The sequence below is a fragment of the Sus scrofa genome, chromosome 6 (assembly GCF_054392235.1).
Source record: "Sus scrofa isolate SSC_HxYL_T2T_F1_AM1 chromosome 6, Sscrofa_HxYL_maternal_Yorkshire_Landrace_v2.0, whole genome shotgun sequence".
In the NCBI taxonomy this organism is placed as follows: Eukaryota; Metazoa; Chordata; class Mammalia; order Artiodactyla; family Suidae; genus Sus; species Sus scrofa.
In genome coordinates this window covers 100,807,481-100,832,711 of record NC_139388.1, presented here as the reverse complement: position 1 = coordinate 100,832,711, position 25,231 = coordinate 100,807,481, and the positions used below count along the sequence as shown (strand labels likewise).

At 40.2% G+C, this 25,231-nt stretch overlaps 1 protein-coding gene across 10 annotated transcripts; it reads left to right on the top strand.

Moving 5' to 3' along the window:
- The first annotated feature begins 120 nt into the window (after positions 1 to 120).
- RNMT (RNA guanine-7 methyltransferase) lies at positions 121 to 24,739 on the top strand. 10 transcript variants are annotated; one of them, XR_014807554.1, is made up of 11 exons: positions 121 to 186; positions 2,802 to 3,259; positions 4,843 to 4,978; positions 7,658 to 7,783; positions 9,785 to 9,900; positions 10,782 to 10,963; positions 11,600 to 11,764; positions 14,761 to 15,030; positions 16,243 to 16,344; positions 17,621 to 17,654; positions 20,063 to 20,613. XR_014807554.1 is itself a non-coding variant. In XM_084964090.1 (11 exons), exons 2-11 carry the CDS (start codon positions 2,840 to 2,842, stop codon positions 20,098 to 20,100), a joined length of 1,368 nt encoding a protein of 455 aa, XP_084820216.1. In that variant the 5' UTR covers positions 121 to 186; positions 2,802 to 2,839; the 3' UTR covers positions 20,101 to 24,739. The 10 variants fall into 10 exon arrangements, 8 of the variants coding, with proteins under 8 accessions (XP_084820216.1, XP_084820213.1, XP_084820217.1 ...); XM_084964090.1 differs by having other exon boundaries at positions 11,600 to 11,695; positions 14,913 to 15,030; positions 20,063 to 24,739; XM_084964087.1 differs by having other exon boundaries at positions 14,913 to 15,030; positions 20,063 to 24,739.
- Positions 24,740 to 25,231: the final 492 nt, after the last annotated feature.

The window sequence follows — 25,231 nt, the reverse complement described above, 5'->3', positions numbered from 1 at the left end:
CGCCCCCACGCGACCCCGCCAACCACGCGCTCACGCCCCCAAGTGCCGGCGCCTTCAGCTCGCGGCGCGCGGCATGCCGGGACTCGGGCTTCCGGGCCACGTGATCCCGTGCTGCCCGGTAGTGACGTCACAGCGCGCGCGTGGCGAGACGCCTCTTCCGCAAACAGAGTCGTGGATGGCTAGACGGTGAGTGTGTGGCTCCGGCGCTGGGTCCGTACCCTTTGTGTGTGGCGGCCGCCGGGTGGAAGGGGAGCTCTGACTGCTGGCCGGGCTGTTCGGCGGACACCGGTACCCCTTGGCGCGGAGCGCGCCCAGGTCGGAGAGACCCGAGAGCGGCTTCAGGACTGCCAGGCTGTCGGAGCCGGAGCGGCCAGCCGCCTGGCCTGCGCGGAGGGCTGGAACCCGAGCCGGGCCGCCCCGGGCGGCTCTGTGCGTCCTTGGGCCTGAGGAGACCTGGCTGGCTGGCTGGCAGTTCAGACATGGAGCTCACCTGCTGGAGCTCGAGCTCCTGGCCCGTCGTCCCCGGGCAACTTCGGGGGTGACTGCTGCGCAGGTCACGGAGATGCCAGGCAGGTCGTTGATGCGCATCCACGGCTGTGTCTATCGACTCTTTACCCGAGTCTTTCTTCCAGGGTTCCGAAGGGCAGTCCTCTTGCGTCGGGAGCTTAATCATTATTCCACTGGGATGTTGGGTCCAAACATTCGTACCCATTTCTGGGGTCGTTTGAAATTCTGTGCTGTTTATTCTGACTGAATGGTCTTTAGGGCATCTCATCTGTGGAAATATCACAGATAAATATAAATAAATTTAACTTACATTCCCAATACTGAATTTAGGCTTTACATTTACAGTTAAAACTAATTATAGCTAAAGATAATAAATTGCTTTGATTTATTTGGAATTAAAACCGGCTTCTACTTCTTATTAGGAAGTAATTAGCAAGGAGGAGAGCTAGGGACTTGATAATTTGGTGGGCAGTTTTATTAGATAATCATTTTAAGTAGTTATTCAGAAAATTACATTTATGGGTAATTCTTTTTCTCTGTTTCAGTTCTTCCAGTTTTGGCACGTCTTGGTATTTTGTTACCTCAAACCTTGGGTAGTAAAAGCTAATATCCTTTGAAACCCTTACTGATTTAGAGTGATTTTTTACCCATTTCGTTAAGTGACTATTTCTGCTCTAGAGAGAAGAAATACTCAGAAGACTTTGTCTCTCTCTTTGTAACTTTTAAGTTCTGAATTTGCTGAATCTTACTGAGTTTTGGACTTTTGCTTTCTCTTCTCCACTTGGTTTTAATAATACAGCCTAACGTTTTAATAGTGGTATATATAAGCTGTAAACTTTCTGAAGACTCACTCACAGTGCCTTATTGAGCTTTTCTGTAGTAGGAGTTAACTAAACTTGTTGAAGTACTTATTAAGTTCTTATCCAGTAAATAGTTCACTTATTTCTCTCCAACTCCCATTTCACACATAGGCCTAAATACATTTGAAAAAGACTAATGGTCCTTAAGTTGCTGGCTGAGTCTTGAAACTTTTTGTCCAGCCATTCTGCTTTCTTGGATTTCTAATCTCATTCTGACTCCCATTATGAAATAAGTATTTTAGCAGTCAGCTGTAGGTTCTCAGACTTTTCTTGTTCTTTGTGTTGATTTTCTGTGGTGCCAGCAAAATCTCAGCCTCACCAGGTTCTGATGTCATTTAAAGGAATGTGATACAATCTACTCGGTTAAAACTGTGCTCTTCTTAAGCTGTGTATGTGATACCTTTCAGATGTCAGATTGCAGTATGAATCTCTTTTTTTGGATGCAAAATGTTATATTTGGAATGGATGGGCACAGGGAAATGTGTTTGATTGGGTCACTTTGCTGTACAACAGAACTTGACAAAACATTGTGAATCAACTATATTTTAATAATAATAAGTAAATAAAATATATTTCCTGGAGTTCCCACTGTGGCACAGCAGGTTAAGGATCCAGCTTTGCCAGAGCTGTGGCATAGGTCGCAGCTGTGACTTGGATCTGATCTCTGGCCCAGGAACTTCCATATGCTCCAAGTGTGGACAAAAAGGAAAAAAAAATTAAATAAAATGTTCTGTTGTGCCCTAATGAATTTGTTATAGTGTCCAGAACACAGTTTGCGAAACAAGGCAACAGGATAAAAATGGAACTGACTTTGTCAGTTTTATTTTTTATTTTTATTTTTTATTTTTTGCTTTTTAGGGCCGCACCCGCAGCATATGGAGGTTCCCAGGCTAGGGCTCAAATTGGAACTATAGCTGCTGGTCTACCCACAGTCACAGCAACACCGGATCTGAGCCGCATCTGCAACCTACACCACAGCTCGCGGCAACGCCAGATCCCTAACCCACTGAGTTAGGCCAGGGATCGAACCCGAAACCTCGTGGTTCCTAGTCGGATTCGTTTCTGCTGTGCCACAACGGGAACTCCCCTTTTTAAATTATTTTTTATTTAAAAAAGTTTCTTTTTATCTTGTCAGTTTTAATGCCAATGATTACTTTTGTGGATAAGATTGTGAAAGTGTAACCAACTATATTCCAATAAAATTTTAAAAAAGAGAGAGTAAAAGTGTTCCAGGATTATAATCAGTACTTCCATATTATCATTTTCAAAAATTCATATGCAGTCTATATCAATTGATACTGTTTTCAGTATTCTCAGATGAGTTTTTGTAAACTAGTTGATCATTGAAATTAAATGGCTTGTTTCTGGTATAAATTGTTTTTTAAATCTCAGCAGTAGTGTTTACAAGTAAGAATCAAATTTTTGCCATTTCAGTGTTAGTTCATGAAGTTGTGCCATCTAAGTAATCAAAAATGGAAAATTCGGCAAAAGCAGAGGAATGTGAAAAGCTCTCTCTTAAAGAGGCAAAGACATCAATAGATTCAGAAACTGAATCTTCATTCAGTATTGATGAAAATACAACCTCTCCCGGGACCAGGCTTTCTGAAAAGGCTCCTACTTGTGGGCTAGTAGGCACTCCAAAAAAGAGAAAAATGGAGTTTGAGGACGATCTTGTAAAGGAAAGTTCTAGTTGTGGGGAAGACACTCCATCCAAGAAAAGAAAACTTGATGCTGGAATTGTCCCAGAGGAAAAAGGTTCTGGAGATGATGAAGGCATTTCAAGGAAAAGAAGAATGGAAAGTGATGGTTTTACAAAAGATGAACCTTCTACTGGAGATGGCACTCAGAAAAAGAGAAAAATAGAACTTGAGGATGTTCCTGAAAAGCGAAAGGTGTGTCGAATTTATTTTTTTAGTAATGGAATATATCAAATTTGAATGTGGAGCAGTTGTGAAATAATACTGTTTTTTACATAATTTAAGAATGTTCTGGGAGTTCCCCTCATGGCTCAGCAGTAAGGAGCCCAACTAATATCCATGAGCTTGCAGGTTGGATCCCTGGCCTTGGGTGGGTTAAGGATCTGGCAGTGCCATGAGCTACAGTGTAGGTCGCAGACGAGGCTCAGATCTGGCTGCTGTGGCTGTGGTGTAGGCCTGCAGCTGCAGCTCCAACTTGACCCCTAGCCTGGGAACTTTGGTATGCCTTGAGTGTAGCTGTAAAAAAAAAAAAAAAAGGATATTCTATTTTTAATAGATATCTTCGTAAACTAGGGTTTAAGTCATAATTCAGTTGTTCTTATTTAGGTAAAACTTCTGCTTATGAGATAATGTTATTTCAGAAGTCTTCTTTGAATAGAAACTTAAAAGGCAGTTTTTACAGTTTGCTTTTTCTTTGTGTTCTCAAAAAGGCAAAAGAGTATAAAGTCCAGATGAGTTACCTCTTTTCCTTTTTAATTAGTTGTTCGTCTTTTTTTGTGTGTCTTGAAGTAGTTGAGATTATCATGTAAAAAATAAATTTAAAAATAATACCCAGCTTTACATTCTTTTCTTAATGTAATTCGATAAACTCTTGTTTCCAGCTTCTTGTTAGGGTGATTATATACAATTTTAGCTAAGCCTGGTATTTAGCAGGGATGTTATAAAGCAAGGGTTAGTAAGCCATTTTCATCTGGGATTACTATATTGTAACAATCTGAGGTGGATCTGGATTACTCTGAATGAGTAAAATTCTGCCATCAGGGAAGAAAGTGGCAGATAGGCCAGGTGTTTGTCCTTAGTGGAATTTGAATCCTTGTAATACAGAGCATCTTGTATTATAAACATAGTTTGCAGACTTTGACTAGCAGTAAAACCCTTTTTTCAAGAGAAAATCTTAAACCTCCTACTGATTTTATGTATCAGATGAAGCACTTTGGTTGAGCAGAGAATTGGGGAAATCTGAAGCCCTTTACCTACCTGGCATTGTTACAGAATGCTTCAGGATCTTAGATGAAGGCACAAGTTGAAACTGTTGAATTAAGTTAATAGCAGGCAAATAATAGAAATCACTGACAGTGAATGTAGCCTATTGAGCTCTAACCTCTTTGTGTATTATCATCTTATTTAACACCCACAACAGTTATATGTAATATAATTGTTTGTATTTATCCACTTGTAGGCACCTCATCCACTGAGTGAGATTTACTGAATTGTGTAAATCAGAACTCTGGAAGAGTACTGGTGTTATTAAAACATTGGTACTAAAATTATACAAACAAAAGATTAAGATGAAAATTTTTTAAATAAAGAGTTGGTTTTTAACAATAGGGAATAGGAAAACTTTGCATGTGATTATAATCAGTGGGATTTCTGTGGTTATGCCATTGCTTAATAGTTTACCAATTTCAGAATTTTATCCACATATAGGTCAGATGCTCTTTTAGACTTATTTTTGCCTTGTTCAGTTTCTTAATTTTGTTTCATTCTTTTATTTTCAGAACTTGGAAGAAGGACACAGCTCAGCAGTGGCTGCTCACTACAATGAACTCCAGGAAGTTGGTTTAGAGAAGCGTAGCCAAAGTCGAATTTTTTACCTAAGAAACTTTAATAATTGGATGAAAAGTGTCCTCATTGGTATGATTGGTTTTTGATTTATAACTTGGATTTTTTTTTTTTTTTTTTTGGTCTTTTTCTTTTTGCCATTTCTAGGGCTGCTTCCGCAGCATATGGAGGTTCCCAGGCTAGGGGTCTAATCGGAGCTGTAACTGCCAGCCTACTGCCACAGCCACAGCAACGCGGGATCCGAGCCACGTCTGCAGCCTACACCACAGCTCACGGCAACTCTGGATCCTTAACCCACTGAGCGAGGCTAGGGATTGAACCCGAAACCTCATGGTTCCTAGTTGGATTCATTAACCACTGAGCCACGACGGGAACTCCTATAATTTGGAATTTTTAATTTTAGCTCGTGTCTCATTTTTTTCCTCCCCAAATGGTTAATCATACAGAAAGCTACTATTTTTTTAGCTACTAGTCACTTAATCCTCAGACCTTGGTTAAGTAAAACTGGAGCCAAAACTAAATCTAGGCCTTTGAGGTAAATTCTTTTGTATTTACATATGGTTGACTATATAAGATATTGATGAGTGCTTACTTGGTATCAACTTTAAGTTGATAAGTTAGTCAGGCTTTTAGAAAGCAGTGTACTTCTTATTTATTTAGGGTTAAGTTTACTTAGTGGTGTTAAATAATCTGTTTTACTCTAATAGTTTTGGAGCAATGATATATTGTTGAATTAAACATTCAAGTTCCATATAGTCAAGAAAATGGACTTTGCCATGATTTTTTTATTTTTAGATTTTTAATTTGTAAAGGTCATGTATGTTGACTGTCTTTTGAACTTGTTTTTCTTATACGGTGTGTGGAGAAAAATGAAGTTTACTTTAAGGATTGAGGAAGACATTCAACTTTTTGGACAGCATCTTATCTGTGGAAACTCACCTTTGAAATTAAAATGCAAGTCAGTGGAGGAAATATGATTCAAGATATATTTATTGCTTTGTGTATTGAGTACATTAAATAGCCACTTAATTGAGAGTAGAGAATTTTTTAAAGCTAGTGTATTTAAATTTTGGTTTCTGTTTTTGTTTTTTTAAAAGTCAACCTCAGGATAAGAGTGCTTTTGTAGTTACACTGTAAAGAATTAAGGGCTAATTGTGGCTACTTTCTATTAATTCTGACAATAATTTACTAATTTTTAAAGATAAATTATCCATTCTGAGATGTGTTAGGACTCGGAAGTGGACTCATTTCAAACACATTTTAATATTTTCTATCTCAGCTTTTCCATTCATCATCCTCAGTAATGCAGATAACTTATCATTGGGTATTTTTCCTGATGTGTCATTTATTCATGTATTTATTTATTGAATAAGTATTTTTAAGTTCAGCCATATTTTTTCACATTGTTATATTATTTTTGTAAATAGGAAAATGGGTAGTTTTTAAAAACACTTGGACTTAGCGAAATTCCTCTCTCAGCATCTGGGTGTCCATTTCTTCTTGAGCTATTTTACCAACTCTCAGTGCTTCTCTCTCTGTACCTGTCTTACTGATCCTGTAATCAGGGTGTTCTGTGCCACATTTCCTCACTGGCTTTTTTCTTTCTATTCTCAACACCCACCCACTCTTTGTCATTCATTTTCTCTTCCTTGTTGGTGCTTATGGATTGGTAATAGTTGAGTACGATTCTTAAATATGAAAAAAGATACCTTTAAATGTTTCATGAAGACTACCCCTCTCATTAGTCTTAATGTGAGGAAATAAGATTTTATAGTTCTTGTTGTTTTCACTGTTTCCATATTGTATTTTATGCTATTTTCTTAAGAGTCGTAGCAAAACCTTAAATATGGAACATTTATACTTCTGTTGAAATTAAGATCCTGCAGACAGTGAAAGGCAGAAGTATCTATACAGAAGAGTACTAGCAGTCAAAATAGTACACATAGGAAATAGAAAGCATTAAAGTCAGAGTGACAGGAAGAGTAGATCTAGGACTCAGTATTTTATCAAATTTTAGAATTGCTGAATATTTCAGTTGTCTAAGAATATTAACATACCTTTAACTATTATTTGAACCATCTGGCTTGTGTTGTATGGGGACCTTCTGATAACACTTGTTGGCTGTAATGTGATTTGGTAGATTGGGATAAAAGATTCCATTTTTACTGCAGAGTTTTTAAGAATTCTGATAATGGTGAAATTAAGAGGTATGTATAGTTTTTTGACTGTTCTTACATTTCTTTTGGAGATAGGCTTGACATCTTTTATCAAAATCAAGCTTTCTTGTCCCATAATTATTTAGGCTTGACATCTTTTATCAAAATCAAGCTTTCTTGTCCCATAATTATTTTTATTAGGTATATAAGTTGAACAGTTGGCTTTGGAAAGAGAACTACGAAAAATTATGAATGGTTTTTCTTTTATCAGAAGGAAGCATTGGGTATTCTTGTATTAATTAGAATTTTAAATGTCTGCTATTTAATATTGAATCTGATTCTGAAAGTAACTTTCAAAAACCTTGCTTCACTTCTGAAATATCTGACATATACTCTTTTATCTTTAATGCTAGAGGATCAAGTTAATTAACTCTTAGTCAAGTTTTTAAATATTTCCAAAGTGTTAGCAAGTAATTATATTAATGAATCTGTTTATTTTATATGTCAGGCAGAAGTTAGTAGGTTAGGGGTAAGAGTTTATGTTTTAGTAAAAATGGAAAAGTCCTCATTTATTATGACTTTTTCTCTTTTCTAGGAGAATTTTTAGAGAAGGTGCGGCAGAAAAAAAAACGTGATATCACTGTTTTGGACCTGGGATGTGGTAAAGGTGGAGATTTGCTCAAATGGAAAAAGGGAAGAATTGACAAGCTAGTTTGTACTGGTAAGATAGAACAATGATTACAGTGGATTAAAGCATAATGGAACAAAGGGATCTCATTGTTCACCCTTGGAAGGATCAAGGAAGCTTACTCATTATTCTGAAATTCATAAATTAAGGGGGGAAGTGAGTTATTTATTTTCTCTGTCCCCATATGAACCATATTGCAAAGTAACCAGATGTTTGAAAAGAGAACATTCCTCTTTATTGGAAAATCATAATAAATAAATTTTCTACCATTGCTGAAATAATAGATCTAAACAACGATCATAAAAAGATGCCAGACCTATTAGGGGAAAGGTTGAAAGTGACTTAACCAGATGAATCAAAATCTGAACCTACTGGTCAGTCTTAACCCTGAAGAGGGGCAAACAGGCATCATGCTCTTTCCCGCACATGGGCGACAATGAGTGCCCCGCACCACCTCACTTGGCGCTTGTCATGTTTCAGTTTCAGAACCACAGTACAGTTATAGAAATTAAAACGGAGGCTTTAAAATATTTTTAATTCATGACCGATAACATTTAGTGGGAAGACTAGCATTTAAAAATATTTTTGTGAATTCCTTTAGAGAGGCTGGGCTAGTAGAAAACAGCTGGAGTCTCACACCTGTTTCTGCATAAGCATGTTGAGATGTGTTTTATTTGATAAGTAATTGTATTTTCAGATAATTGAGGAGGTTTGTCTTTGCCACATCAAAATCCAACAAGTGGTAGTTCCTTAAAAGTTAGTTACAACGAGGAATCTGAAACTGAAGTGATGGACTTTTCATGTTCTATTGTTTATTATTATGATTATTAAATTTTTATGGCTGCATCAGAGGTATATGGAAGTTCCTAGGCCAGGGCTTGAATCCAAGCTGTAGCTGTACCAACTGCCTGATCCTTTAACCCACTGTGCCAAGCCAGGGATCAAACCCATGCCTCCACAACAACTTGAGCTGCTGCAGTTGGATTTTTAGCCCACTGCACCACAGTGGAACTCCTCATATTCTGTTCTATTTAAATCCATCCATCTGTTTTGCACTTTGAATGGATCTTTTGCCCTGTGAGATTTTGTAATATATGGAAAATAATGTTCACTAAAGTCATACAGATCTTCTGAATGTTGGCATCAAAAAATCACTTTTGTTTAATGTCACCATCAGTCAAAAAACTATTGGGAAGATGCCCAGCCCATGGTCGTTGGTGGAAGTTTTTCACTTGAAAGCTCAAATTTATCATTGGTAACAAATTGCTTCCATGAAGTGGCAGGCTCACCTTGTTCATTCAGGAAAATGGCTGTCAGATTACTAGGTCTGAATAACCAGCTTGTCTGTCTGTGCTTCTTTCAAGTGAAATTATTTTATATGAAAAAGTGCCCAGTACAGCTCACAACACAGTCAAAGGCAGATCTTTTCAGACTTTGTTGTGTAGCAGAAATATGTTACCTTCCATTTCATCACACAGTGTAATAAGCCAAGATTTAATAAAATTAATTTGTACTGCTTTATCAATGACATTCTTAAATGAAATTGGCTTTTTTTTTTTTTCTTTTTTCTTTCTCTGCTGGTTTATAGCAGTCAAAACTGTATTTACCAAGTATTGCCAGTACCTTTGGTTCTCCTACCTGGTGTTCATGATAAGGTGCCCGCTGCCAGTGCTTTTGCACCAGCAGTGCAAACCTCAACACTGGGAAAAGGCAGGTGACATTTATTAAGAAAATGTAAAAAGCTGGGCATATAGGGTTAGGTTTTATAATTGAATTTAGAATCTAAATTTTTTAAGCATTTAAAAATCCTGATAGAACTTTTCTGTTGTCAGTACCTCTTGAGAACGCTTTAATTCCTTTTGAAAATAATGGGGCATTTACTTTTGAAAATAATGGGGCCTTTTGTTTTCTAAGGCACGATTCCATGCCGAAGTTTATCAGTTGAGATAAAGTCTAGATTGTGCCCCTTTTTTGCATTTCCATTTTAGCTCTGTGGGCCTTCGTTGACATTACTAACTCTTGTCCCCCTTCCAGACATTGCTGATGTTTCTGTCAAACAGTGTCAGCAGAGGTATGAGGACATGAAAAATCGTTGTCGTGACAATGAATATATTTTCAGTGCAGAATTTATTACTGCTGATTGTTCAAAGGTATGTTTTTTTGGTCTGTTTTTTGTGTTTTTAGGTTGGGTAAATGATTTAAAAATCAGCTCTTTTTTAAAAATGTGCTTTGAGATGTTAAAATGTTAGGACATGCATTTTCAGTTTCAACCAGAAATTCTATTCATGCTAAATTTCCTTTAATGACCCTCTGAGTACTGCTAGGGATTTTTAGCTTTTAATTATTTCTTCATATACAAGATTTATTTTTTAATATTTGAAATAGATCTGAACTTATGTTTTGTTCACCTGATAACCTATTTGGGTGGTTTCTCAGCATCTCAGAGTCCGGTGTCTTCCACTTTCCACCTGTTGGTGAACTTCTTTAACATCTAATGTTTGGAAGACTTACAAAGGCACCTCCCGTGAACTCTGTCTTATCTGACTTTAGCTCATGAAGCTATTACTTTAATCTTAAACATTGTGTTTTCGGTTGTGAAAGTGGAAAGGAGAAGTGGTAGGACACTGCTGGGAAGTTGGAAACCTTTAAAAATGCTTTTGCATTTTTTTAAAAATGCCCCAAAAGCCAGCTTTGTGTTTTTCTTTAAACCCAAGTTATTGTTTATTATTTTTCATTAGTTTCCAAGTAGAGTCAATTAAAGGAGTGACTCCTTTAAATGTCAAAATTGACGAATACTTTTTTAAGCGTGATTTTAGAATCTCTAGTTTTTAAAATCACTGTGAAAATGGGAATCATATTCCACAGAATAAGAAAGAACATTTTTATTATGACCCTTAAGACATGTAATAAAGGAGGTAGGAAGGGAATCTCCATTTTTATTTTAAGGACTCTAATTCTAGAAGTTAATTCACTGAGAAGTTTTTATGTTGCAGCCAACTTCAGAATTTTGACCCACTTTAATTTGTCTCAGGAACTTTTGATCGATAAGTTTCGTGACCCAGAAATGTGCTTTGACATCTGCAGTTGTCAGTTCGTCTGCCATTACTCGTTTGAGTCCTACGAGCAGGCTGACATCATGCTCAGAAATGCCTGTGAGAGGCTGAGCCCTGGAGGCTATTTTATTGGTACCACTCCTAATAGCTTTGAATTGATGTAAGTACTTTTAAATATATTGTGGTTGTAAAACACTCAGAAATATGCTTATTTTTATTTTTCTTAGACCGCACTCATGGCACATGGAAGTTCCTGGGCTAGGGATCAAACCCAAGCTGCAGTTGTGACCTGCACCGCAGCTGCGGCAATGCCAGATCCTTAACCCACTGCGCCACAAGAGAACTTCCAAAATAAGCTTATTGTTAAGTAGCAAATGCTTATCAGAAATAAAGTTTATAAAACATGCCATGTTGATCACACAAGGGCTGAGCACACTGTTAATGTAGATACTCAAAATTTAAATTGAAAAGCCAGATTTACAGACAAACCTTTACACATCTTTATGTGTAAGTTGGAGACTGATGTTACATCGAGCCAAAAGCCAGAGGTGGTATTGCTAGATGAATTCTAGATGAGATATGAGGCACTGGACTTAACCAGCTGTCAGCTGCTTTCAGCCTAATTTTATTAATGAGATTGTTAATGATTTTTTAGTGTATTGCTTCTTGAAAGTAGCTCAAATCCAATTAAAAGCTAATCAAATGTCTTCCTAAAATTGTGCTATCTGTATGAGAACAAGTTCTACCTAATAACAAATTTAATCTTTTTATTTTGATTTGCGGATAACCTTTATAGAAGACGCCTTGAAGCTTCAGAAACAGAATCATTTGGAAATGAAATATATACTGTGAAATTTCAGAAGAAAGGAGATTATCCTTTATTTGGCTGCAAGTATGACTTCAACTTGGAAGGTGTTGTGGATGTCCCTGAATTCTTGGTCTATTTTCCATTGCTAAATGAGTAAGAATGTCATTAATCTGCTACTGTTCTCTTTTTGCCATAAGAGAGAAAGAAAAGGAAAAAAAAATCAGTACTTCTAGTCATCTTATTTTAAGTGGGATCCAAAGAAGTATAGCTTTGTTTAAAGAAAAAAGGGCGGGGGGGGGGGGGGGGGCTAACCTCAAACCCAGGGTTGGTGCCACAGATTTCTTATTTTTTGTTCCTGAAATTATCCAGTAGGTAAGAAAGGGAGCCTATTGCCCTCGGCTTATGGCAGAAAATAATTGATTCTACAAGTAGCAAAAGATTTTTTTTTAAAAAGTAACTGCTTTTACCTTTAGTAACATAAGATGAGTCTTCCCAAAGCAGAGATCCTCCTTTTAACAAAGATAGATATTAGAAGTTGTTTTATTTTTCACCAAATCTTATGAAATCGCCTATGTCTCTTGGGCACTGGTGTTAATAAAATCTTGATTTGGGCATGTTTTCAGTGGTGCATCTAATTTCCTAGGAGTCCTGGCAGACCAGACACAGGAAGAGCTAGGGTTTCGGGCTTTATCAGGGAAGGTTTGAGGACCTTGTGATACCCCCTGGTCTAAGGGCTTCCCTGACAGGGAGAGAGGAAGGGTCAAGTTCAGTGCAGGCTATGTCACAGCTGACCAAACTGCGCTTCCTGCTTGGAGTTCCCTTATGGCCTAGGATTGTCGTCCCTGTGGCTCAAGTTCAATTCCTAGCCTGGCAACTTCCATAAGCCTTAGGCATGGCCAGAAAAAAGCCTCCCCCACAAAACAAACAAACACCCCCCCCCAAAAAAAACATGTCTTTATTAACTGAGGAAAAAGAAGAGCTTTATTTTTTGCTTGTGTTGGTTGGTGATTATTTGAATTGTATCTCAGGCAGCTTATAAAATTATGGATGTCAGATTTTCAGGAGTTCCATAGTATATAAAAGTTTTATACAGTAATAGGAAAAAAATTAGCATGTGACTGAACATTGGAAAATACGCACAATTTATAAATATGAACTATAAGATTTGAAAATTTAAATCACATTTTCCTTAAAATCAGCAAACTTAGAAATTGTTATGTTCTTCAACTTAATGAAAGAAGTAATTAACATTTTTAGTGTGTCATTTTACATGTTTTGTATGTTAGCTGATATTTTTGGTTGACAAAGTTGGTAATTTGAGTATACCCCAAAAGAATAAAGAATAAAATGAAAGTTTTTGTTTTTAATGATAAGCAAACACTAGCCACTTTTTCTGTTTAAATTGCCTGATGATAAACATAAATTCAAAGTCATCACTTTACTATCTACATTTTTAAAAAATTATTTATTGAAGCATATTCAGGGAGACAGTCTGAAAATGCATAGGAATTTTGAGATGTCCTTTTGCCATTTCATTAATATGCTTTTATGTGTGGCAGACCTATTCAAATTGGTCATTGAATCTCAGTTCTTTGTAATTATGCTATATCTTAGGTATAAAACTTGGTTTTATCTCTGAAGGCTCATTTTGGATATTTGTGATAAAAAATGAACTGTCTGCAGTAGAAGAGACTTCAACTTTACTCCAGTTGTCCCTCCAAGGAGGGACTCTTGCCTTACACATGCCTCTTACATACAAATCCAGGGGATCCTCAAATGTTTCCTGCACCCCCATCCCCTCACCTGTCACCTCACAAGCCCTCCCGTCTATCTTTTCAGAGTTTTTTTCCCTTTCTTCGTCTCCTCGTTTACCTGCTGCCAGAAATCATCCTCACATAGTAAACAACTTTGGCAGATGCATCAGGGAAAGATACACAAAGCCTAACAGGAAGACGTAATGTAATTGAGGAATTAAGGAAGCTGGTCTTTTGGGGCCGCTACCCACACCACAGCTCACGGCAGCACTGGATCCTTAACCCACTGAGCAAGGCAGGGATGGAACCTGCATCCTCACGGATACTAGTCAGATTCATTTCTGCTGAGCCACAATGGGAACTCCCAAGTGATGTTTAAATTAGCTTCTAAAGGATGACGCATTGGCCAGTTGGAGTCAGGAAGGGAGAGTGTCCCGGCATAAGGAACCGCATGTGTGAAGGCCCTAAGGTGGGACAGAGCTTAGCTGAAGGAAACCCGTTGTGACTGGGTCTTAAGGAGTCAGTGTCCAAGTGGCTCCAGATGAGGCAGCATTCCTGCATAGATGAAGGCCTTCAAGACCATGTTACAGACTTGACTTGTGCCTAAAGTGTGCTGCAGAGCCAGTGAAAGGGGTAAAGGAGGAAAGGGACGTGTGCACTTTGAAGGTTACCCTGACTGCAGTTGGAAAATTGGTTGAGTGTAAGAATAGAAGCAGGGAGATAGTGAAGTGGTACAGCTGTTGGGTGGACGGGGTTGCTGGAGCAGGATGGTGGTTTATGACAGAGTCAGAGTGGGCCTATTTGGAGTAGGTTTTACAGGTAAACGGAGAGGCTGTAGTTGGGGACCAACCACAGGGGCATAGGAGGGGCTGATGTGGAGAACTCCGAGGTTTCTGGTAGGAGTCTGTTAGATGAACTTGCTGAAATAGCAGAGGTGGGCAGGAGAACAGGCTAGTGGGATTCAGACCCGGGTATGGAAAGTTAGAGAATGCCTGTTACAGTCCTGGTGTGCTAAGTGAGTGACAGAAGAGAGGCCTCAGCTGTGGTACTTTGCAAGCGGTGTGAGTTGGGTGACAGGGAGCTGGCCTCCGGACTACACTCTTCAGAATCTGGACATTTGGAAGTTGTAAAACAAACTGGGAAGAAGCAGTCCAAGGTATAGGACAAAAATCAGTAGTGTGTCTTCCCAGGAAATCCAAGAGAGGAAAGAAAATATTTTAAGAAGGAAGTTGGCAGCTATTTTCCGTGCGACGTGAGAGAGCAAGTTAAATGAGGCGGAGTTGGTAGAAAAGTGTTCCTTATGGCCCTTGTCCCCATCTCAGAGCCTTTCATCTCACTTCACAATAACAGAGCCCCCTGTGGCCCAGTGAGATTTAACTTCGTGTTTCCTTACAGGCCTGGCCACTGGTGTGTTGCTCTCCACTCATTTTGCATCATCCTCTTATGAATTTGTAAAGGTTTTTAGTTAAGCCCAGAAGATGTCACTGTTGTGTGAGGAGTTACAGATATTTTGGAAGCCTTTTCATTAAATAATCTTTTTTGGACAGAATGGCGAAGAAGTACAATATGAAACTAGTCTACCAAAAAACGTTTCTGGAATTCTATGAGGAAAAGATAAAGAACAATGAAAATAAAATGCTGTTAAAAAGAATGCAAGCCCTGGAGGTGAGTGTTTAGAACTAGAGCAGTTGTAGTAAACTTGTTTGGCTGTTTCTGAGATTTCCTTTCAGGGGCACGGATGCACTCAGTACATAAATTACACAGATATGTAAATCTGAGCCACCTCTAGACTCTTCAGTGCTTTGGACAGAGCTGAGTACAAAAGCTTTCTCTGGTGGGTACCCAGGAAATACCTGATGAATGAATGATGCCCTCATGAATTCTGCTTTCTTAAGAGGTACTGCTTTAACCTGGGAAGGACTGTTGGCCTCTGGGACTGCTCTGTGTACTGCAGGCTATTATTGAGCAGCACCCTGGCCTCTGGCCACTGTGGATGTCCCAAAGACGAAACACCTTGAAAATAGCAAACAGATAGCTAAATTTCTAATGTCTGAGCTTGCTGTAGGATACTTATAGAGAAAGGGGGGAAAGAAGATACCAAAGTAAACATTTCTGGATCATTTTCTTAAAAGTGGTTCTTTGCTAGCTGGTCTATTGTAACAGGACAAAAAGAAATTAAAACTTTATAGAGTAGATGGTTGTTAAAATAGTTTATGTAGTTCATTGCTTCGTAATATAAAGAGCCAGTACTTAAAATGGATTAAAAATAGTGCTTGAAGTAATTTAAATAAACGTTTGGCTAGCTCCCCTTAGAAACAGCATTTTTCGAGGCCTTTCTTCGGATTCCCATAGAAATGTGGAGACTGCCTTATTGGAGGCTGGATATTTCCTTCTCTTCTTGAACTCCCAGGGTTCTGTTGACTGAGTGTTTGATGTGTGTTATTTCTAGTTGTTATTCATACTTCCATGGCTGTTAAGTCACCATAATGTTCATATGAATGTTTAGCTCTTCTGGTGGTAATTTCCTTCAGCTTTGAGTTGTAGCAGAAAAAACCTTTGACTGGGAGTTGGGGAGGTGTGAGTGTTTGCTGTCCAGTGGTCCTTGGTGGTGATTCAGGATGCTGTTGATCCTTGTGTTGAATCTCTGATTGCAGGTGCTCTGATCATGCTCAGCATCAACCACACAGTTGCTTTGTTCAGAGACAATTTCCTTCGCTTTTTTTTTCGTATTTCAAAAGTATGTGTAGTTTGTATTCCTGAAGTAATACTTAGACATTATTGTCTTAATTATTTTATTTCAGTGATTTGGTGTGTTTCATTCTCAACTGTAAATTTCAGTGTAATGTCTCAACTAAAGAATTTCATGTGCTTCCCTAGCCATACCCTGCAAGCGAGAATTCCAGACTTGCCTCTGAGAAGGCAGATGACTATGAACATGCAGCAAAGTACATGAAGAACAGTCAAGTGAGGTTACCTTTGGTGAGTTTTCATTTTTTAACACGTTTTATAGAAAATAGAAACTTAGAAAATTATTTCACTAGTTTACAGTACTTGGGTTCACTGAATTACAAATCAGATACTATACATTAATCTGTCTCTGTTAAGTTATGGTGTCTTTTTATAGCTGTATAATATAGAATAAATGAACTGAGAATGGAGTGTTTTATTTGAGTAAGGAGGGGAAAATTATAGGCTTGGCCTTGAGCGTTTCCTCGTTATATCATTAAATCTTAACCAAAACACTGCTGACTCACAGTGTTCATAGGTAAAATTTAGGGACTTACGAAGTTAGATGGGGAAAAATTACATTTTGATTTTCATTGACTTCTGTGTGGAAGTTTACATTTTCCTCAATTATGAATGTAAGACAACCACAGCAGTGGTATTAGCTCTGTGACTTTGTCATCAATAGAAATTATAGATATTTGCGTAACGCATTTCTGCTCACATCTTAGAGAAATATTTACATTCATTACTTCAGAATGATATTAGTTACTAGACTTGCCACTATATTCTGTTACTCAGTGCTTTTGCAAAGCATCAAGTATATCACTAAATAGAATTTATTTCCTTTGTATGATACATACTTTATCTTGTGATTTCTCTTATAAAAACACAAAAATCTTACTCCCTCATGTGGGGGTTATTTGATGTTTCAAGATAGGCCTTTTTATTTTTTCATTGTCCAAGTTAAAAATGTGAGATTGGTATTTTTTCCAGTTACACATACACAAAAATACCATCTTTATGCAGATTTAGCCTTTGGTTGAAAATCAATGGTTTAGAGAGTTTGGCACAGGGCAAAAGTGGTAAGAAAATGGCATTAAAGGTTAACCTCCTTGATTTCTGTTGTATGTTCGGATCATAGTAATAGTAATGGTCATTGTATTTTTATAGCAAAGTTAGGGCATCTCTGTCCATTACTGATTTGTGTGTGTGTGTTTTTAGGGCCACACCTGTGGCATATGGAGGTGCCCAGGCTAGGGGTTGAATCAGAGCTGTAACCACTGGCCTATGCCACAGCCACAGCAATGCCATATCCGAGCCATGTCTGCAGCCTACTCCGCAGCTCATGGCACCACTGGATCCTTAACCCACTGAGCGAGGCCAGGGATCCAACCTGCATCCTCAAAGATACTAGTCAGATTCATTTCTGCTGAGCCACTATGGGAACTCTCCATTAACTGAAATATAAGCATATGTGCACTTCCGTATTCAATCTGAAATTGTCTTTCTTTTTTTTTTTTAATTTTAGGGAACGTTAAGTAAATCTGAATGGGAAGCTACAAGTAAGTATAGCATATGTGTGAATTTACTGACATTTTCAAAGATTGTTTCAAAGTGACAGTTAAAATCTGAAACCTTTAGGATTAGACTGGGGCGGGGAGCAGTGGTGATTATATTTGCGCAGAACCCATTGTGTGTCCGACACCCCTGTCTGGCACAGCTGTTTAGGGGCAGGAGGAGATACATGCAAGACGCTCCTTTTCGTGAATATTTTCATTGTCTGCTCATGCGACGAAGCCATCCGTATGTGCTGTCTTTACCTCATATTTCTGTTGGACATTTTGGCCTGTGGAGCACTTCCATGTATTTTATTTGGCTTGATCTCTCTCATGTTGACAGTGAAGGCATAAGAAATACTGGGACATGTAGTGAACCAGCACTGAGCAGGGTGTTGTAGAGACTGTGGGATTGGGAACAGCCATGATGGAGACATTCTGAGGGCATCCCTGCCTTTGAAAGAGAAGTCTGAGGCCTGGCCAGTCGTGAATCCTGTGCTTCAGCAGATGAGTGTGGCAGGAGTTGGCCCTGAGCCTCATTGCTGGGATGATGGTTATGGCACCTGAGGACCTAAAAGATCACCCCACTCTTCATGTAAATATGTGATGGTCATGTTGAAGGGAAGCTCAAAGATAACCCATTTAATAAACATTTCGAGTATTGACTCATATAAAGATCTGTGAAAGGACTTTGGAGGATAAAAATGTAAACGGTATACCTGTGCCTTCCAGAGGTCTACTGTTTTTTTGTTTTTTTGGGTTTTTTTGGTCTTTTTAGGGCCACACCCACGGCATGTGGAGGTTCCCAAGCTAGGGGTTCAATCAGAGCTGTAGCCACCGGCCACAGCCACAGCAACTCGGGATTTGAGCTGCGTCTGTGACCTACACCACAGCTCATGGCAACGCCAGACCCTTGACCCACTGAGCGAGGCCAGGGATCGAACGCACATCGTCATGGATGCTAGTGGTGGATGCTAACTGCTGAGACGTGACCGGAACCCCCCAGAAGTCTGCTATTGTTAATTGCTGGTCTGGAATCAGGCACTGCATCTTACTGGTTTTCTTTCTTTCTGTCCCCGTCTCGTGTGCTCACTCTTTCTCTTTTCCTTTCTCTCTCGCTCTCCTTCCCCCTATCTCTCAATTCTTAACCCGCTGCACCATAAGGAAACTCCTTAGAGGTCTTAAATGACCCTCAATTAAGGCCAGTCAGGACCACAAGGTTACCTGCAGTAGGTACAGGTGTGCTTGGAGTGGGTCTGGCAGGCTTGGCTGCAGGAAGATCGCTGGAAGTGCTGGAAGTGCTCAGTACTGCTGGCCTCTGCTTCTTTACCCTCAAGCAGAGTGTGCATGTTGATTACCCTCTGTGACCTGACCATCTGGCCACTCTGCCACCAGCCACATTTCATTTCTCCTAGAAGACCAAGGAGCCTTTGGATGAGGGACAAAGAATAGCATAATGAGAACAGTGTTTGGAGAGACTGCCGTGGTGCTCATGTGTGGGCTGGGTTGGGAGGGCAGAGCGCTCCTCTGTGGTCCACCCACCCCTCTTCCACAGTTGAGCAAGGGGTGAGGACTGCACACCACGCACACCACATGTCCTCTTATCTTGACTTTCTGGTTGAGTGTCCTAGTGAATACTGTTAACACCCTTGTGATGTTTTGAAGAGATGTCATTTTTCCAGTTGTTTTCCTAGCTGTAAGATGTGTTGGTATCTTCTTAGAAGATAGAGTCAGTCTGAACCTCAGAGTGCAGAGTGGGAACCATGGTTGCATCCAAATGTCTTTGAACCCAGGTCAAAGCAGGAAGCCTTTTTCTTAGGGGAGAATGCTCTTGGTTGGGGGGGCGGGGTGGGGAGGCACATGCAGGAATGTCTCTGCTGGACCCTCAGGAATCACGTGGCTTTGGCTCACTTCCCTTACCAAGCCCTACGACACAACAGTTGGATAATTGGATAAATGTTAACATGCATGTTGCATATGTTCTTTACAATTTTTTATTAGTTTTGGTTTTTTTCCTGAGTAGAAAATTTGGGGTACCCATGCACTCCCAGTAGTACAGTTATTCCAGGTAAAAAGAATTAAATCATAAGGGTTTTAAGTTTTCATTTGCTTTGCTTTTGCTATTCCCCCAAACTATAGAGAGTTTTAGAACTGTTGAATTGGTTTTCTCCAGGGCTGTGATGTCAGTGAATATTATAGTAAGTGTATATTTGTTTTCACATAAACAGATATGATCCCATGTCTGCTTAAATATGACTCAAAATAATTGAAGAACTCTTAGAAATAATGCAATTTTTCCTCTTTAAAAGCTGCTTGAGAATTTCCAGCAAATTATGAGCAAGACCAAGATTGTTGCCTTAAGGATATGAGAAACCAACTTCTATCTTTTCTTTCTTTTTTTTTTTTTTTTTTAGGTATTTACCTGGTTTTTGCATTTGAGAAGCAGCAGTGAGCACATCACGTACTCCGTAGCCCCAGGACAGCTGTGTTCCACCTTGTACAGATTTGAATGGTCCATCTTGTGTAGATCTGACAACCTTGTTTGTTTATTCTCAGTGTGCAGGATGCTGCTGGAAACTACAGTGTATAAAGTCAACATTGCTGTCTGTGACAGATGAACTTATATGTATATAAGAGTGAGTCAGGACCTTTGTCTCTAAAAGTCTATTTTTAAATAATGTTCTAAGAATTCCATTTGCATCCATTCTCCTAGCTTATAAAAATTATAACATACTCGTTAAAGCCACTGAGTTCTTTCCCCAGTGCTCTGCTTTGTCTGGTGCTTGTTTACAGTATTACATTTATTACAGTTGTAGAATTGGTGAGAGAGTGTACTGGTTTGTGAGTGTGTGTGTTCATTTCCTTAGTTTTATTAGTATTTTTTCAAGATGAAATTAATTGTATCCTGTACAATTGAATGTAAGTGTTCAATACATATTGCCAAATTTTGAAGTTTAAAACTAAATTTTAAGTGGAGTCCTCTTCATGGCTCAGCGGTTAATGATCCCAACTAGGATCCACGAGGATACAGGTTCGATCCCTGGCCTTGCTCAGTGGGTTAAGGATCCAGTGTTGCCATGAGCTGTGGTGTTGGTCGCAGATGCTGCTCAGATCCCTTCGACCCCTAGCCTGGGAACTTACATATGCTGCGGGTGCAGCCCTAAAAAGCAAAAAAGAAAAAGAAAAAAAACCCCTAAATTTTAAGTGGTCATAAAAGATACTTACTTAATATTTTAGCCGGTTATTAGATTTCATTATAAATCACAGCTACTTTATTTGCTAATACAATGCAATTCTAGCACTGGATAAAACATTTCAGATCCCAGCATAGAATTGTTTGGAATGTTGGGGACTTTCTCTTAAGAATTTCCTACAACAGCAAGTAATGGTTCAAGTTATCAAGGATATAATTCATTTCTTTACTGAACCAAAATGCCATAGGTTTTTTTCTCAAGATTTAATGAGCCTCCCGTATGAACGTCTTGCACATTTTCCTCAGATTTTTATGTGGCACTGCTGTGGGTGTGTGACTATAAGGAAGCTGGCAGAGACGCTGCAGGGGGAGGCTTCCTGCCGGGGAACCCAGTACCCCTTTGGCCAGGGAGAGGCAGCACCTGTTCCCAGTACAACGTTGTATTTGGCACAGTGACCTGCATCTCATCCCCACTCAGGATTTGTATTTGCCATTTCAGAACCATTACAGTTGTTAGCATGGGCTTCTTACCTGACTCTTCCAAAACTAATGCCTACATGAACTATTATCTTTAATTTATCACCTTTTGGAAAACTTGCCAGTTTTTAGGTGGATTGAATTTAAAGAGCTATTATTTCATACTCTTTAAAAAATCATTTCTTTCATGCGTGGTTCTTAAAAGACTCTTCTTTCTATAATTATTCAGGGTACTTGTTGAAAAAGTGTAGTCTTAAAAAAACCCAGAAAAAATGGAGTTCTGTGGTGCAGTGGGTTAAGGATCTGGCATTGTCACTGCTGTGGTGTGGGTTCAGTCCCTGGCCCAGGAACCTCCACATGCCACGGGCATGGCCAAAAAAAAAAAAAGTGTCATCTCTTCATTCACTTATGTGTGTTGATTGTTCATGGTGTTAGAGTAGGAGACCTTTTAGCAAGACAGCATGGTACACCTGATTTCTGTTCCTTCCACCATCAGTCTCCAAACTGTTACTAGTTTACTTGCCTTAGTGGTGGTTCATCATTAAGTCATTTGGGGAAAGATAAAAAGCACTTCTCACTGGTGGCTGCCACCAGCCTGCTGAGGTTGGTGACAGTGATGAGGGGGTGGGCATAGTGCACTCTTAGTGCTACATGTCCAGGTTCATTTCGGTTCTGGGGCAAGTGCCGGAAAGTATTTTGATAGTTTGGTAGACTCTGCAAAGCTACTCTTTTATTCCCTATCACTCTCCTCATGTGATGTCTTAGTTTATTCTGAACAAATCGTAAAGCATATTTTTGGCCTCCTGCTCTGTCCACTCCATGGATAACTGGGGAAGAGAAGGATTCCCGTAGGACGGAGTCATTGGTGGTAGCAAAGGAAGGTGGAGCGCTAGGCCTTTCGTGGATAGAAGGAGCAAAGAGCGCTTGAGGGGGGTCTGAGGAGCTGGTGTGGGAGGGCAGGGGGTGGTCATGGAGCCACGCTGGGGGCTTTGGGGTTCTGCTGTTGCCCTAAGAGCTTTGATGGCCTCGCTGCCTTCTCTGCTCTTCCTCCCTCAAGTCCTGCTGCATGAGTTGTCTGGGCAGTGGACTCCCCCCACATATCTGCAATCTAAATACTTGCTCATTTTCCATCCAAGACCTGTGGAAACTTAGGAGAGGGGGTTGTGGCTTTTCATTGTCAGGCCAGTGATGTACTTTCAGACCTGCCATTCAATTCGTCCTCTGAGGATGAAAGTAGAAGTGAGGATCAGATACAGCATTTGTGGAAAGAAATTGGGAAATTAGGAGGATTGGGTTGGGACCCTGGCTGTTTGTGCTGTAACTGAGAACACATGAGGGAAGTTCCCTTCATGGTGCAGAATCCAACTAGTATCCATGAGATTGCAGGTTCGATCCCTGGCTTTGCTCAGTGGATTGGGGATCTGGTATTGCCGTGAGCTGTGATGTAGGCCATTGCTCAGGGAGAGAAACTGGCCATTTCCAGTTTCTGCATCCAAAGGGGAGGTGCCCTAATCCACAGGTGCAACAGCCTGCAGGTGGTAACTGCACTGGGGGCCACCAAGCCTCTGATCTAGTGGGGGTACCCAGAGAAATTTGCCTTCAGGGAGAGAAAGATTGATTAGAGAATGACTTAAATTAACTATGTGATCATTCGGAAAGATGGGTTGTTGGGATAGGGTTTCCTAGCACGCCCTTCCCCAAACTTGGAAACAGGAAAATGTGGTTGCTGCCTAAATGGCACAGTAATGGTGCTTATGGGGCATCAGAGCAGAGGTGTGAAGTGGGCAGGGCTGGAGGCCAGTATGAAGTGAATCCGCAGAGGCGGACCTCAGAAGCACTGTTGGCTGTTCCGACCGCCATCCCTCAGACTCAGCTGGCCATAGCTTATTGCCGTTGCTAGGGCTTCAGGTACCCTCATAATGAAGACTTCTTGTGTGAATCTGCCTCCGGGAGGATCTACCCACTTAGACATTCTAGCTGCTGACCATCGTTTGTTGTCTACCTCAGGTCTTAAAGTAGAGGCCAGACCCGGAGAGCACTGCCCCAGGGTCACAGTTGTGCCATGATGCCCGTGGCACCTACAGGCACTTTGGTCAAATAGGAAGCATATCCCCACCTCCCTGGTCCATGTCAAGCACTGCACACCTGATACAGGATGTCTTCCTTCCCCCTCTGACAGCAGCCATCCCTCCCTCATTCTTGGAAGATAGTCATTGCAGTGGCAACAGTGCCTGTTCAGTAGTGATAGACTGACTTAGCAGTACCTGTGGGGCTTGGGCTGGGGGCCTGCCAACTCTCCACCTGGGGACCTTCTCAATGTCCCCTCTGTTCCCAGAGAGCTCTGGAGCATGTGTGCCTCCTCTCTGAGTGCTGTGCATGACCCCTCCTGGGCTTGCCTGGGGAGACGGCTGGGTTAGCTGCAAAGCTCTCTGGGCCCTAGACTCACCCTAGGCCCTGCGTCCTTTGGGACAGCCTGCCTTGGTTAAAGCCACATTGACAGCTGGCATTTGCTGACCTCCGGTTCATGTGAGTCACTTTCCTAAGTTATGTGTGATCCTTACAACAGCTGTATGAGGTAAGCACCATCAGCCCTCTGTTAATGAGGAGACTAAGGCAAAGCCCAAGTTTGAACACCTGCTAGCCCCAAGTTGGGCCTGTGTTCCAGGTGCATGATGCATGCCTCCTGGGTGTTAGGCTAGAGGACTGCTCACTACCTGCAGCTGGAAACATTGCCTTTTGGAGCTCCATCCTTTTAAATATTCCCTGAGGGAAGCATTGGCTCCTGAGGAAGGTTTTGGGGCAGAGAGAACAGGAGAGCGCTAGAGTGCCTGCAGGAGGAGGGTAGCAGGGGAATGATCCACAGGCAGAAGGCAGAATTTAAGGCTGGGATTTCATATGTTGATAGACCTGCACCCTTAGTAGCCAGACGTACACCAAATCTAGTCTGTGTGTTGGGCTTGACACCATTTGGAAGTGGCACGTAGAAGTCCAGGGTGCAGATGTGAGGATGGCTGAGAGAGGAATCATTTCTTCAGTCTGAGCTGATCACTGGCACAGGCAGACGATTTTAACTTCTTATTGAAGCCTGACAGGTACGCACAAGTTGGTGATTTTTCACAAACAGAAAATGCATATGTAGTTAGCACCCAGATCACACAACACTCCCAGCACCCCAAAAGCCCTTCCTGTTCTCTTCTAGTTACTGCCTCCCAAGGTTGGCCACTGATTGGATTTTTAAGTGCATAGGTTAGTTTTGTCTGTTTTTGGACATTATATGAACAGAGTCAAACCATATGTATTATTTTGTATTGGCTGATTTGCTCAACATCATGTGAGATTTTTGTTGCATGTACTTGCCTCATTTTCATGGCTGTATAGTATTCCAATGCATGAATAAACCACATATTATTTATCCAATGCATATTTGGCTCATTCCTAGTTTGGGAACTATTATTAATAGTACTGCTTCAAATATTCTAATCCATGAACTTTGCAGCCTGAGTACTCCTTTCTGCCAGGAATTGTAGGGTCACAGTGTGAACATCATGTTCAACTTGACTGGATACTACCCAACAGCTTTCCAAGTTCCAGTTGTCCCACTTTTTCACCAACACTTAGTAGTGTCAGTCTTTTTCATTTTATTCTGGCATGTATGTGGTGGTATCTCGTGGCTTTGATTTTCATTTTACTGCTGTTTAATGAGATTGAGCGCTTTTCACATGCTAATGGGCCTTTGATTGTCCTCTTGTACATATGTTTGAGTTTTGCCCATTTTCCTATTGGGTGGAAATAACTTTTTGTATTGACTTGGTTTTTAAAATATGTCTGTTCTGGGTATGAGTCCTATTTGAATGTATTGTATTGTGAGAATGTTTGGTGAAAAGCAACTCTTAATTTTATATAATTTACCAAT